At 48.3% G+C, this 14,713-nt stretch overlaps 1 protein-coding gene and 1 pseudogene across 1 annotated transcript; one reads left to right on the top strand and one right to left on the bottom strand.

Annotated features, from left to right (window-relative positions):
* Positions 1-592: 592 nt before the first annotated feature.
* LOC125536483 lies at positions 593-1,360 on the bottom strand. Its single transcript, XM_048699714.1, has 2 exons — positions 1,148-1,360; positions 593-1,025 (listed from the first exon to the last, which is right to left on the bottom strand). The coding sequence occupies exons 1-2, from the start codon at positions 1,263-1,265 to the stop codon at positions 835-837; spliced, it is 309 nt and encodes a 102-aa protein (XP_048555671.1). The 5' UTR covers positions 1,266-1,360; the 3' UTR covers positions 593-834.
* A 9,573-nt stretch (positions 1,361-10,933) lies between these two features.
* LOC125532969 lies at positions 10,934-12,829 on the top strand (annotated as a pseudogene).
* Positions 12,830-14,713: the final 1,884 nt, after the last annotated feature.

Genomic DNA, 14,713 nt, shown 5'->3' with positions numbered 1-14,713 from the left:
CGAATGAGGCCGAGCGATCACGTACATACACAAATCTTATCAAGGATCCGATACACGTTACACAAGTCTTATCAAGGATCAGATACACGCGTCTGTCCCTCTGCCTGAAGCTTTTGTATGGCACATAGGTAGGTTCCGTTGGGATCACTCAGACAGAAGTCACGGGACAGCATCTAGGCATCTCACGTCACGATGGAGTCCGTGCACCGTCCATCCATCTGTCGAGCAGCAGCAGCACAGGAGTTGTTTTCGGAGCAGAGGTAGCTCGCATGTCGCGAGCGAGCCTTTTCCCTCCCTCTCACCGCAACCGTGCACCGACGCGTCACGAGCGAGCACAACAGGACCCACGCACGAGGGGGGGGGCATGTCGGGTTACGCCCAGAAGCAACAGATCGGACGAGATCTAGCATCACGGTCAAGCGAGCAATGATGCCCCCGCTGCTGATTGCTGAATTTCTTTCTTAAACCTACGGCATGCAGCAGTGCGTTAACTGATTGGAGCAGGCGAACCCGTGGGCGCCCTAAACCGACTGATTAGACGGAACGATTGATCGAGAGAGGCCAAGAGAGAGTATCTCTGGTCGGCATTAAGTAATCTGAAACTCTGGTGGCATCTGGAACACGATGGAGTACATGACAGTTGACAGATACAGTACTAGGAAGAGAGGAGAGGAGAGACCCGGCCGAGCAAAACATCGCTTGATCTTTTTTCCTTAGTTTATGCATGCATGGTGTGAAGCACAGTAATAACAGTAGTAATGGCTGTAGCTACGGACAGAGCGGCGCCAGCAGCAGCAGGCCTGACCAGCTGGTGCCGGTGGCGGTGAGCTCGGTTCACCCTCTTCCGGGGCCCTTGGGAGGGTCATGGCGGTTGTTGGCGCCGGACCCGGGGTAGTCGTTCACCTCCACGACCATCCTCGCCGCCGCCCGGCCCCGCGGCTTCCCGGCCGCCGCCGTCGTCATCTCCTGCCGAGAGGAAAGCTTCAGAGACGGCGGGCGCTGCTGGCTCCTCAGGCGCATGCTCCCTGCAAGACCACCACACGAATGATCAGCGACAGCAACTGAATCTATATATGGCGCATGTATCATGGATCAAGAACGGAAGAATCAGGAGCCGAGTGTCGGAGCAAGAAGGGAGAAAGCTTACTTGACGTGGGCACGGCGGACGCCGGCTGCAGGGGAAGGACGGCCAGGAGGAGGAGGACGACGAGGCAGAGGGAGGCGAGGAGAGGCCTCGGCCTGCTGGAGCGGCCGGGGGACTCCATTGCTGTTGCTAGAAACGAAAACAACTGTCACTGCTCACGGGTGGTGGTGGTGGTGGTAGGCAATGGTGTGTGGGTGGTGAGGTGTTGCCTGCTAGTGCTTGGGGTTTTATAGTTGGACCAGGGCTGGCTGGATGGCCGATGGCTGGCTTTCTCCTCTTGTCCCACTACAAAAGGTCAACTTCGCATTGCTTGCTCGGTTTAGCAGGCGGGGGATTCTCTGCGGAAGTCCTCCCCTGTGCACGTCCTTGTGGCACTACTAGTAGTAGTAGTACTATTTTGATGGCTACCATTGTTAGTATTTTTTTGAGTTGGGAATGGCTACCATTTATTGTGTAATTTGTGAGTGGACTTATCCCGTCCCAAATATAGACCCACTCTAATGACATGATTAATTTTTAGTATTTTATGGCTACCATTGTTAGTATTTTCTGAGTTGGAAATGTCTACCATTTCATGGTAGCTGGATCAGGAGCGACTCAGTCGTTCCAAAGACATGGCATGGGGGCAAAATGCTCCAAGATATGATACAGCTTAGAAAATTGTGCTAGTCAAAACAATGGTCTAGAGAAATACGATTGATCTTTTTATTCGCTTTTATGTGCGAGTCCCTTTTTTTCTTTTTGTACGCTTGTAGCCCGGAGAATTCGTTTCCCAGGGCAGAACGGCACTTGAGCCAACGCTGATGAACTCACGCTGCACCTTTGCAGTCACTCCAAAAGTTACTCCTCCTGGTAGCGTGTCGTGTGAGGTGTGAAGGCAATATCGCGGCATGGTTTTCGTCCGGACGCAGAAGATCCCGTGGCGATTCGGACCACCACGAGTCACGAGTAGTCGTCAACAGTGGGTCTCGACTGTTCACGGCCGGAAGCGAGCACTGTGGGGTGGCCACGCACCGAGGGCAACAGTGGGTGGTCTCTTTGCGACTTGCGACGATGACATGGTAATCGGGCTATGCCGTAGCTGTAGGTCGCCCGCCGGCCTACGCTGCTACTACAGTCTACGCTGCCAAGAAACCACCACCGAGTTGCTTGCCGGTACCAATGGCGACCACCAAGAAGAGGGAGATGGTGTTCTTCGACATGTAGGCTGTGCAGTCCCCCTCGTATTAGGAGGCATTTAGAAACGCCTTTGAAAGACTAGAAAATGCCTCCTAAGGTATAAAGAAGGCGTTTCTGAAAGACGCTAGAAATACTCGCGAGGGGAAATACCTGTGTGGGCGCTTTTGAAGAACGCCCGCGATGCACAGATCATTGACGGCAATTTCTGAAATTGCCTCCGAAGCTTCAGCGTGCAAAATTTGCGATGACTGAACATCTACTGTGGGCCTCCCTCTCCCTCTCTCACCAACACACTAGTTGCTGGGCTGCATGTGACAATCGGCCAAGCCCAGCTCAAATACACTATGACACACGAGTTATATATAATATAACCCAAGCCTAATCTGAATCTCACCAGTCAACACACAAGTGTCTCTCTGCTTCTATCTGACAACTTCGTGCAAAGTATTACACAGCGCTGCTTTTAAACAGGCAATCATTCTGTTCGGTAGGCGATATGGGACTAAATAAACTGCCCCGAGCGTGAACGGTTGACGCTAAAAAGAAAAACGTTTACTACGATTCGATCCAGCGACCTCCCTTCTGCGATGTCCCAAAGGTGGAAGCTTGTAATACGAAATATTCCATACATTAGGGTCTCTTCTGAAAATATTACAGAGATTTGGAGGCGTTTCCCCTCAAGAACGCCTTCGAATGTGTGGTAGCAGTTTGCAGAACGCCCCCTATGCTTATACATATTACGGCACTTTCTGAAAACGCCGCTGAATGCCCTGTATTTAAAGGCGTTTCTTCAGTACGCCGTTACCTGAGCATATTTGAAGGCGTTTTCTCCAGAACGCCTTTAACAGAGCTAATCTAAGGCGTCTTTGAGAACGCCTTGAAGAAAATGCCTCCGTTAGTCTGCCGTGTTGTAGTGCTCTCCGCCTGCTCCGGCGCACCCTCGTTCGAGGACGTCTTCCCGGACATCTTCGAGCTGCTGGACGGCCGCGTGTGGGCGGGCCACGGCATCCGGCGCGCCGGCTGCCCGCGCATGCGCGAGGCCTTCGCCGCTTTCGGCTTGCCCGCGCCGGAGCCCGTGGGCGTCGTCGACTCGCTCGACGTGCTTCTCGCGCAGAGCGCGCAGGGGGTGCTTCGGGCAGGCCGCCGCCGGGGACGACGGCCAGGAGGAGGACGAGGAGGCGGCGGCGGCGGCCCTGGCGGAGCACTTCGGGATCGGCGCGCGGCGGGCGCGGGGGCTTCGGTGCCTGGACGGCGCGTGCGTGAGCCGCGAGGTGCTGGGACACCACGAAGGAATCAAATTTTTTTCACGGCGGCGGCGGCCCCTCGTGCCCGCGCGGGGACAACGGCGGCGGCGGCGAGGGCCAAGCGCGAGGAGGATGCGGGGCGGCAAACTCGGCGGATCCGGCGCAGCTGGACGTCGTCGTCGAGGCGTTCTGTGCGGGCGAGAGTTGGTGGGGGAGAGAAAGAGAAAAGAGATCACGTGGGTGGGCCTGAAGGAAAAGCGAGGAGAGAGAGGGAGTGGGAGGCTGACAATGGGCCCAAAGCAACTAAAGTAGTCTCTCTCCTCCCCCAGCTGCCCCCCGGGATCCTGGGAATGGGATGAGAGCGCCGGCCGTAGTTTTGGCCAAATCAGGCGATATTTGTACTCCTGGGGGCGCGAGTGGAAACTTTTTTGACCGCCGGCGCTGGAAAAGTGCTCTTGGGGGTCTTCCTGGGAAGACAGGTGGAGATGCTCTAACCAGCCGGGACTGCACTGAATCGACTTTCCGGCGTTTTCTTTTTCACGGCTCTAGTATAAGGGTATCTCTAAAGCAGATCCGTAGCTAGCCGGATCATCAAGGCGGATGTGTATCGATCAACTGGGTGGTGCGGGCGTGTTTTCTTTCGTAAACTGAAGACAAATGTTGAGAGATTTGCAGGAGTTCAGACACGTATACGTTGGACTCCGACACCCCCGGTTTACTCAAAACCCTTCTCGGACCCCATGCCTCCATCCTCCCTATTTTCTCTTCTTCCTATTTTCTCTCTTGCCTTCGCCGCCGCTCCACAACCCCGGCCGCCACGCCACACCCCTGCCGCAACTCTGCGTCTCCGTCACCTCCAGCGCTCCAACAGGGCTCCACCCTGCTTCTTCGTCGTCGTTTAGCCCCTGCCCTCCGACCGCCCCGCCAAGTACCATCCGCTACTGCTATACTCACCATGCCTAGCAAGTGAATCGTCGGAGCTAAAAACAGTTTTACCTTCTTCTTTCTGGCAATGGATTCCGATTTGGAGTACATATATGAGCACTATGTTGAGTTGTCCGACGGCTCGTCAGACGAGGAGTACTTCGATGAGACGGTGATGATGTAGGCGGTCGTTGAAGACGCGGAGCTTGCATAGGAACATGTTCTCAATTTCAAGGGCTCGATCAAGGGTCATCGAGTGCTCAACCGCGACAGGGCACGCGACCATTTGACGCGAGTAAAATGCACTCGTGGTCATTGGACTTACCGTATAAGCTCACTTTGATCACTGTACTCAGAAATACAGTTAATACAGTCACTATATACGTGTTGAGATGATTATACGGTCACTGTAGATCGTATAGCTCCGTATTTCATCTATTTGACTGGTCAAACTATCCACGTGCTGCCTCATCGGCTCATTTTCTCCGCGGGTCCTACCTGTCAGTGGGTGGAGAAAGAAGTAGAGCCAAAAAGTAAAATGATGCACAAGCGTGGATTGCAACCGGAGAACAGATGCTCGAGTGCCATTAGTCTAACCAGCTGCGCCAGTGTCGCCTTGTTGTTGCATAGCTTTAAGTTCCCTTTCAGCGATGTATGCTCGCATCGATCAATAGACGACCGGCCGGACCGGCGGAGCTTAGTTAGATGCCGATCCACCGATGGCAGCTATCTAGCATGGACGACGATTTACAGTTTGGATGGATCGGCTCGCGCCTCACGCAGGTGCCTAAACAAGTGAAGTACAGTACTTATGAACTGATTAACAGCTAGCTCTTCTTATTAAGTAGCAGTATCTCTGAATCTGAGATGGAGCGCGTTCGTCCACCTCCACCCCCATTGATCTATCTCGTTCGTCACATGCCATGCGCATAGCTGCTTCCCAATGCCTCGCCTGTTTGTTGAAATGGAATCTTGTCAAGTACGAGTAGCAGCTAACTAGCTGCATCGCTGCACGACTGATCCACGCATGCATCACGCACTTAACCGCGGCACTTAGTTCACTATTCAACTACTTGAACAGAAGCCGGAAGTTGTCATGTGAGTAGTGAACTACTGGGAGCATTTAACTTGACACGTATTATTAAAAAAAAACTCAACACCTATATACTGGAAGCTTTTAACTCAACACGTATATATTTCAACTACTGGAAGCTTTTAACTCACGTGACAGTTTCCATGCAACAGGTAAAAGTTTCCACTAGCTAGAGCACATACGCGAGAGCTTTGGGTTCGAATCTCTGTTCGCGCGTAATTTTATTTCCGCTCTGCTTATTTCTCCCACCCACTGACAGGTAGGACCGACATGGGCAGAGAAAAAAAATGAGCTGACGAGATTGTTTGACCGGTCAAATAGATGAAATACGGAGCTATACGATTTGTCAGTGACCATATAATCACCTCAACACGTATATAATGATCGTATTGACCGTATTCCTAAGTACAGTGACCAAAGTGAGCGTACACAATAAATCCAATGACCACGAGTGCATTTTACTCATTTGACACTGATGGCCAACTACTTTGCCCCAGATGCACTCTTCGCTGACCATTTTTGCCGTGTTTTGGTACGCGCAAAACTGTCTTCGATCGATTGTACCATGGCGTCCGGTCCTATGATGACTACTTCTTCTTGAAGAAGGACGCTGTGGGAACGGTTTGCTTCTCTGGTTACCAGAAGTGCATGGCCGCACTCTAGATGCTTGCATATGGCACGACCACTGATTCGTGGGACGAGTACCCATGGCTGTCTGAGAGCACATGCGGAGATGCCACGGTCAGGTTTGCAACTACCATGGTCGAGGTGTTCGGGCCTCAGTTCCTGAGAGAACCAGCTGTGGCAGACACTGAGAGGCTCTTGGCAATCTCAGAAGCAAGAGGGTGGCCATATTTGCTTGGATCTCTCAATTGAATGCATTGGAAGTGGAAAAACTGCCAGAAGGCTTTACACGGACAATATTAGGGTCATGTTAAGAAGCCCACCATCATTCTTGAAGTAGTGCCATATGATCTTTGGATTTGGCATGCCCTCTTTTGCATGTCCGGGTCTCATAATGACCTCAAAATGTGCTGCAGCTATCGCTGTTGTTTGCGAGGCTAACCGAAGAAAAAGGTCCTCCTTTCACTATACTGGCAATGGACATGAGTACAACGTGGGCGACTATGTGGTTGACAGTATCTACCTTTCGTGGGCTACCTGTGTTAGCACCACCTCTAACCCAGTTGGCTAGAAAAATGCTCACTTTGCCCAAAGACAAGAGACAACTAGAAATGATGTCGAGAGGGCATTTGGAGTTCTGCAGGCCCATTTTGCAATTGTTCGTGGATCTGCTAAATAATGGCATCCGAAGACCTTGTGGAAGGTGATGACATGTTGTTTGATCATGCACAACATGATCGTCGAGGATGAGGGTGACGATGCTGCCGCAACTCTAGAATTTGAGAACATGGGTGATCCTATCCAACTTTGAGACCAGAATTCACATTTGAAGAGTTTGTTGAATTGCATCAACAAATTCGGAATCGACAAACTCACGAGCAGTTGAAGAAAGATATAATTGAGCATGGGCGGTTAGAGGGGAAACAATGTTGGGATGTAATACTTAAACTTATTTAAAATTTGAACTATTGTGGCTATTTGAATGTTTGTATCCTTTGTATGCGGCTATTTGCACGTCTGTATCCTTTGTATGCGGTTATTTAATCGTGCAGATCTTTAATTTTTATTGAGGAAGACCCGATATATGCGGCTATGGTTGAATGGCGGCCTCCCGCATCTGCGTCCGTGAACTGACCCCCCCCCCCCTTTCCGCGGACGGATGTGGGAGGGAAAATGAATTAACCTCGTAGCTTCATGCAGGTTAATTCATTTCTCTTCCTTTTTTCATATTTTCAAAAATATTCTCGGTACATGTTTTCCAAAATCCAAATTATGTCTAAAAAGAAAGAAAAACACGAATTGAAAATATGCTAACACATTTCAGCGTTTTTGTCCGTGTAATTTAAAAACATGTTGATAGCATTAAAAATATGTACACATTTTAAAAATGTTCATACATTTCAAAAAAAATGTACGTGGCATTTTCCCAAAATGCTTATACAATGTAAAAATGTTTCTTGACACAGAGCCAATTTTTTTTGTAACATTCAAAAAATGTACGTGACATTTAAAAAAAATCTTCACATGTTTCAAAAGAGTGGCCTTATTATAAAATGTCTACACAATTTAAGCAAATGTTCACGTAGTATGAAAATGTTTAAGTACCACTCGTAAAAATGTATGTGACAATTAACAAAAATATTCATATGTTTCAAGAAAAATGTTTGTAACAATTAAAAAGTATACAATGCAAAAAAATGTCCGTGTGGTATAAAAAATATGTTTCATGGCATTCAAAAAAAGTTCAATGTGTATTTGACAAATATTTAACATGTATTCAAAAAGATAATCAAAACAAGTATCTGAAATAAAAAACTATATCATGTATTTGAAAAATGCTCAACGTTTATCAAAAATAGTTCCCACATGTATATAAAAAATGCACAATGTGTATTTTTATAGACACGTGTTGAAAAAAAAAACCCAAAGAAACTAGTGAAGAGACACAGAAAGACCAAATAACCAAAAAAAACCAGTGATGATACGAAGAAACACAAAGCCGGATAAGAAAACATAGAGAAAACAGAAGAAGAAACGAGCCAGAGGCGCGACAGTACTAGGTTAGCCCACTCCTTCATGCCTAGAGGTGACACCGAGTTACGTCTTGCAGCGGGCGAGAAATAGCCCTGGAGTCCTCTCTATATATTGACATGATCGAACACAGAAATGACACAAACAAAGTTGATGTGATACAAAATATGCTTGACTTTTAGTTTTTTAAATCAAGTCATGCACCAAGATGGCAAAGATGCAATTCCCCACTAGAAGCCTCTGCATGCAGCACTCCATTGCTGAACTGCTTTTTGCTGGCTCTGTCCTCTCGTTCAATTGTTCCATCCATTGTCCAGTACTGGACCATAGTCGATTTCGTTTTTCCCAGTGCAGTACCACATATACAGATTCAAACGTATGTGTACATCACGAGGACGTACAAAACACATAGGAAAGTTATCAGCAGCTACATATACTAGAAATCAAATTCACAAAGAAGTTACCCATGGCACTCAGAGCGCACGTTTGCTTCCATCTTTGCTTTGCAAGAATGAACAATTTCCGGATATCAAATCCAAACAAGTGACGAATACACAGACTGGCTTCTCTTAATCAGAGCATTAGGCAAATCGGCATATGATCCGGAAATAAGATGCTGCACGAGTAAGCCAGGAATGCCAGCATACAAATTACAGTTAAGTAGCTGAACAACAAAATAGGCACTTGCTACGGCTACGCAACACTGAATACCAGACAACAAGTTCATTCTCCAAGCTCCATGAAAGGGATATGCGGACTTGGTGAGTAAGGCTCTATATACCCCATCATCAAGATAGGCAGCTGGTCATCAATAAGGAGGGACCAAGCAACAGTAATCTCCAATTTACAGTCACCAAGGTTAAATTCTTTTTGACTTACGTTGCTGGATTCCGGTGTGAAGGCAAAATAATGACTTGTGCAACCAGATTGTTCCAAGATCTCCATGAGAATTTCTAGCCTTCCTTCTCTTTTTACCGAAGCAACTTGCCTTGACAGATCCAGATAGCCCCCTTCACCCACGGGAATTGTTCCACCTTTTGAACCAAACAACAAAACATGCTCAGATGGGCTCTCAGAAGGTAGTGAGGAACAAACAACCCGGATGCCATTTTCAGAAGGCAGTGAGCCCTCTTGAACACGGATACTAAGGATGGTGGCTTGGAGTGATCGTTCAAGATGCGCACAGCACAACTCTATTGTGCAAAAGTGGCCACTGAGGTGACGCGTAGAAAAAGTATCACCAACATCACCATTATAAGAGAAGGCTTTACTGATCAGTGCTCTATCTTCAGACTTTGTTGTGCCCTTTAGTTTTAGTTGGATTTCAATGTTGACGGTGTCCATAGAGATAATTGCACGAGACGGGCTAGTCAAGTGCAAAAACGGATCCTGCAAACATCACCATTCAACATGAACTAATCAATAAGGATGCAGATGCACACAATAAGAAAAAAGAAGAAAAGGAAGCTACCCATTTACATGCTCCGTGAGGAGTTGGTAGTCATCCCTAGTGCGAAAGAAGAGAATGTTGCGACGATTGTCCACAACATCTCGGGCGGCAACCACACCGTACACCTTCAGTGGCCAGTTGTGGCATTTCACTTTTGCAACTTTAATGGAGTACATTTGCATGGTCCTCCGGCAACCAGCATCCAATGGGACGTGGCCTGGTATGCAGTGTGTAAAGAGCATGGGGCTCAACAATGCTGCATGCAGGCGAGTGAAGTATGTTGTTAATCTAACATGAACTAACTAAATAATCCATTCAAGCAGATGTACACATTAATATGTATAAGCACACATATCCATACATGTTTGCTCACTCGTGTCTTCGAAGCTGCAGCCGTTACTGCACGTGCGTTCCCAGCGACTAATGTACGTAGTTAGCGAAGTTGCTCTCCTCAATCATCTCCATCTCCTTCTCCTCGTCCTCATCCTCCTCCCACTCCATGTCCTCATCTTCGCGTATGGATAGCAATTTTATAGTAAAATTCGGTACCCATCTACCGAGCCAGTCGAAAACTGCCGTGATCAACTGCAATGTGGAGATATAGTGCACGAAGGGCTCACGAGTAAATATGCATGTTGCTAGGAATTTCGTCTCTGTGGAGACTAGTTGGCGCATGTCATCCCACAGCTCATCGATCAGCCACAAGAGCGAGTTCAGTTTTAAGCCGAACCTCGGCGCCATGGTGTCTGCCTCCACCGCAGACATGTTTCTGGCTGACCCGGCTATGGATATGGAGATAGTAACCAGCAGCTCCTTGAAATGCTCCTCCGTTTCCTTGTCACCATCATCGCCAATCTGGCGCTGGGTCGCAGGGAGGCTCATCTCACTTTCATCGCTGATCGGGGGCTGGATCGCATGGAAGCTCCACCGGAGCAGAGAATCGGCCCGACTTAAGATCCTTCGCGACACCTGGATCATATCATCTTGCAACTGTAGCAGATCCTTGTGACCTGCGGACCCGCGGCGTCCCGCCTTAATCATCTTCTTCTCCAGGACCTGGATCTGGCTGATACTTTCCTCCGTGAGCTTCGCGGCAGCGCACACTTCCTGGCTCAACATGAGCATGCTTCCCTTCCCCCCTTACCTCCGTCGCCATCTCACCGTCGGCCCAGATCTTTCCATCCAGGATTCCCCAGAACCAACCGGCGGCCAGGCAGGGCCGAGCGAAGGCGAGGTAGGGAGGGATGGGGCGGTGTCGGCGTACGCAGGCGGCAGGACCCGGCGGCGAGCGGGGAGGGGAGCGGTCGGAGATACCGTGCGGTGGCGTCCGCGGGCCGTGCCCTCGAACCCTAGGTTGACCAAAACGACTCGCACAACTCGTTGCCGCGTGCCGGATCAGACACGTCCCGGGTCAAGCACACGTCCCGGTTAACACTGGCGAGGACGTTGAGATGGAGAATTCATCCTTGGCATACTGTCGAAGTTCCAAGAAGACGTCGGCGACGTCGCTTCGGTGCTCGAAGCAGAAAGGACGAGGAAGGAGGCAGCGGCAGCGCTAAGCTTTGCCTTCAGGTTAGAGCTGTGCTGTAAGCGGATCGACGAGCTGTGGCTCGAGATGCGCGAAATACTGAGATCGTTCTCGGCGGAGAAGAAGGATCTAGTTAAGACCATGACCATGTTTACTTCTGAGCCGTACGTGCACCGCATCGCCAAGCTGAAACGGATCTCTGAGCGTATCACCACGCTCCGGCGGTTGGACCCAGGTCTTGACTCCAAAGTGAAATCAACGCTCGTCGAGTTGAAATCGGAATCCTTCTTATCCGCCATGGAGGGGGAGAGGGAAGGTGTCGCGGGAGGAGACGGAGCGAAATCTTCCGCGGAGATGGACAAGTCATTCGCTGCTTACCGTCTCTTCTGGGAACGGACATGGGGCACTGACTACAGGATGGGTTTCTTCTTCATCTACAGCATGGGCACTGACTACAGCGTTACGAACATCTGAGTGAGTAACAATCTTAGCTAGGTTGCTTCTTCATTTACTGCATGCCTAAAGCAGGCCGATTCCTCCTATAAGAGCAGGAATTTACTCTGAAGTATGTTGCCAGATTGTTACTGTTTTATTTTTCTTGAATGGATCGCAAAAGGAGTCTTAGTTACTTCATGGTAGATCTATAACGCATGCTTCGATTGGATCTGTGCAGCATTATTGAGCCCCATGCAATATACACATTGCACGCCAGGCCGCATCCCTGTTGACGCTGTTGCAGGGAGCACCTTGCAGATTAACTCCATCAAAGTCTCTGCAGAGAAGAACTTGGGCATTCACTGGAGGTGTATGGAGTGGTAGCGGCCCGAGACGCTGCAGACCGTCATCGCAACCCTCTCCTCCTTCGTACATGGAATGACTGCCAAATCCTCACAAGTACACATGTTGCTTTATTGTCTTATATACTCTCTTGTTTGTTGCCTGCGTCATTGTTAATAATCAGTTAATGGCAAATGATGATTCTCGCAGGATCCTTTTTTGCAATTGACTGGGCCGGTACGTACAATTGTGTCGACGGATACTGTTTACATTGAAATCCAACTAAAAGTAAAAGACGAAACAAAATCCGAGGATAGAGCACTGATCAGTACATTCTACCCGAGCAACATGGAAGTTTCCTTGTCAGCAGCCCCTTATGCACAGTGGAGCTATGTTGTGAGAGACTTCAAGAGTCAGTCCAGGCCACTATCCTGAGTGCAGTAATTAAAGCCCACGAAGGGTCATCTCCTTTTCCACATGGCGGAAGAATTGTCTGCTCTTCACTACCTTGTCATGGTTATGAAGATATCACTGGGCTCCCATCTACGGAAGTTGTGCTGCTTGAGTCACGAGATGGAAGAATGCCAATGGCTAGAAATGGTCACCTTGATCTAATACGGTGTGTGGTTTCTGTGGAATTAAGAGGAAAGTTGAAATTTATCATAAAGACCTATTCACCTTCACACCCTGTTGAGATGGCTACTTATGATGTCCTCTTCACACCCCAAAAATGCAACATAAGTAAAAAAAAACAGGTAACCTTGATGGTGGCTCTAAGGTGGAGATTACTGTTGCTTGGTCCTTCCTTCCCGCATCGAAGATGCTATCTTGTTGAATAGATACATGGACCTTGTGTATGTGAGTCTTCCATGTCGCTCTGTCATCTATTGTACAGTCTTGTCAAGCTATGTCGGCCTTTTGATTATTGTCAAGCTATATGAAATGTTTAAATACAGAGGTACTCCCTCCGTAAACTTAGTGATCTAAACGCTCTTATATTAGTTTACAGAGGGAGTATATGTGAATTAATTGTAAATTGTTGTGTTATGCTTGATAACCAATCATGTTAAGGAAAATATCTTTGACATATTGCTTGATAACCACAATATGAGTTGTTCATAGTGGTAACCTATTCATTGTGATCGGAGATCCCGTGAATTAGATGTGGAAGACAAGCTGTTGGTCAACTGAGAGGAGAGTATCCTTAAAATTAACAATATCACTCCATGAAGATGCAATACTCTTCTAATATGCATGGCAGGTTGATGTATATCTTAATGTGTTCTAAGTGGCTCTTTTAAGCAAAGATGTTGTCCTGCAGAACATCTTTTGAAGAACACACCTATATGAGTCTGATTGTCAAAACGTCGCAATCTATGAGAGTAGGGTTCTCTCTAGTAAACTCATGAAAGGTCTCGGAGTTTGACGCATAAGCTCCACCCACGGGGAAGACCCACGGTAGCCACGTATCGGTCAAGGCTTTATGTGAAGCTAGATTCGCAGAAAACTTGCAGTTCAAGGCCTAGTCCACTGTTCAAGTTGCTTACTAGTGTAGCATAGAGTTCTAGGTGGAAGTTCAACTTAATAGTCTCCACCGCAGTACCGGTATATAAAACAATATTTTGGAACCAAAGGCAAATTTTGTGTGCCTTTGGGATTTGGTGGGGGATTGCTGGAATTTTGTCTATTTTGGGCCTAGCCCAATAGCAGTTTTAGAAATTCCTAATAAACCCTAGAGGCCCAAGCAGCCCATTCGTGCAAGGCAAGAGGTGGAACAAAAGTTTAGTCCCACATTGCTAGTTTAGAGGGAGTTGGACCTCTTTATAAGGGAGGTTCTTTCCCCACTTGTATGAGCATGAGGACAAGAGGGATATCCACGCGCGCTCCTCCTCCGCCGCCCGCCGCGCCGCGCCGCGTCGTGCCACGGGTTGCGGGAATGAGTGATACGTCTCCGTCGTATCTACTTTTCCAAATACTTTTGCCCTTATTTTGGACTCTAACTTGCATGATTTGAATGGAACTAACCCGTACTGACGCTATTTTCAGCAGAATTACCATGGTGTTATTTATGTGCAGAAACAAACGTTCTCGGAATGACCTGATACTTTATGGAGCAACTTTTCAGAAAATATGAAAAATACATGAAAAAGATGAAGGCCAGGGGGCCCACCACCTTTCCACGAGGGTGGGGGGCGTGCCCCCCTACTTCGTGGGCCCCCTGTTGCCTCTCCGACTCCAACTCCAACTCCATATATTGTGTTTCAAGGAGAAAAAAATTAGAGAGAAGAAATCATTGCGTTTTACGATACGGAGCCGCCGCCAAGCCCTAAAACCCCTCGGGAGGGCTGATCTGGAGTCCGTTCGGGGCTCCGGAGAGGGGAATCCGTCGCCATCGTCATCATCAACCATCCTCCATCACCAATTTCATGATGCTCACCGCCGTGCGTGAGTAATTCCATCGTAGGCTTGCTGGACGGTGATGGGTTGGATGGGATCTATCATGTAATCGAGTTACTTTTGTTAGGGTTTGATCCCTAGCGTCCACTATGTTCTGTCATTGATGTTGCTATGACTTTGCTATGCTTAATGCTTGTCACTAGGGCCCAAGTGCCATGATTTCTGATCTGAACCTATTATGTTTTCATCATTATATGAGTGTTCTTGATCCTATCTTGCAAGTCTATAGTTACCTATTATGTGTTATGATCCATTAACCCCG

Source organism: Triticum urartu, chromosome 1 (assembly GCF_003073215.2).
Source record: "Triticum urartu cultivar G1812 chromosome 1, Tu2.1, whole genome shotgun sequence".
Taxonomy (NCBI): Eukaryota; Viridiplantae; Streptophyta; class Magnoliopsida; order Poales; family Poaceae; genus Triticum; species Triticum urartu.
Note: the sequence above shows the minus strand (reverse complement) of the source record. Positions and strands in the feature narration are given on the sequence as shown.

What these genes read in the sequence shown, in the direction of transcription:
- LOC125536483 (XM_048699714.1), bottom strand. Translation starts at nt 1,265, where the DNA reads ATGGAGTCCCCCGGCCGCTCCAGCAGGCCGAGGCCTCTCCTCGCCTCC. An exon ending in GTCCGCCGTGCCCACGTCAA is followed by an intron (nt 1,026 to 1,147) that starts GTAAGCTTTCTC and finishes GTGGTCTTGCAG; the next exon opens with GGAGCATGCGCCTGAGGAGC.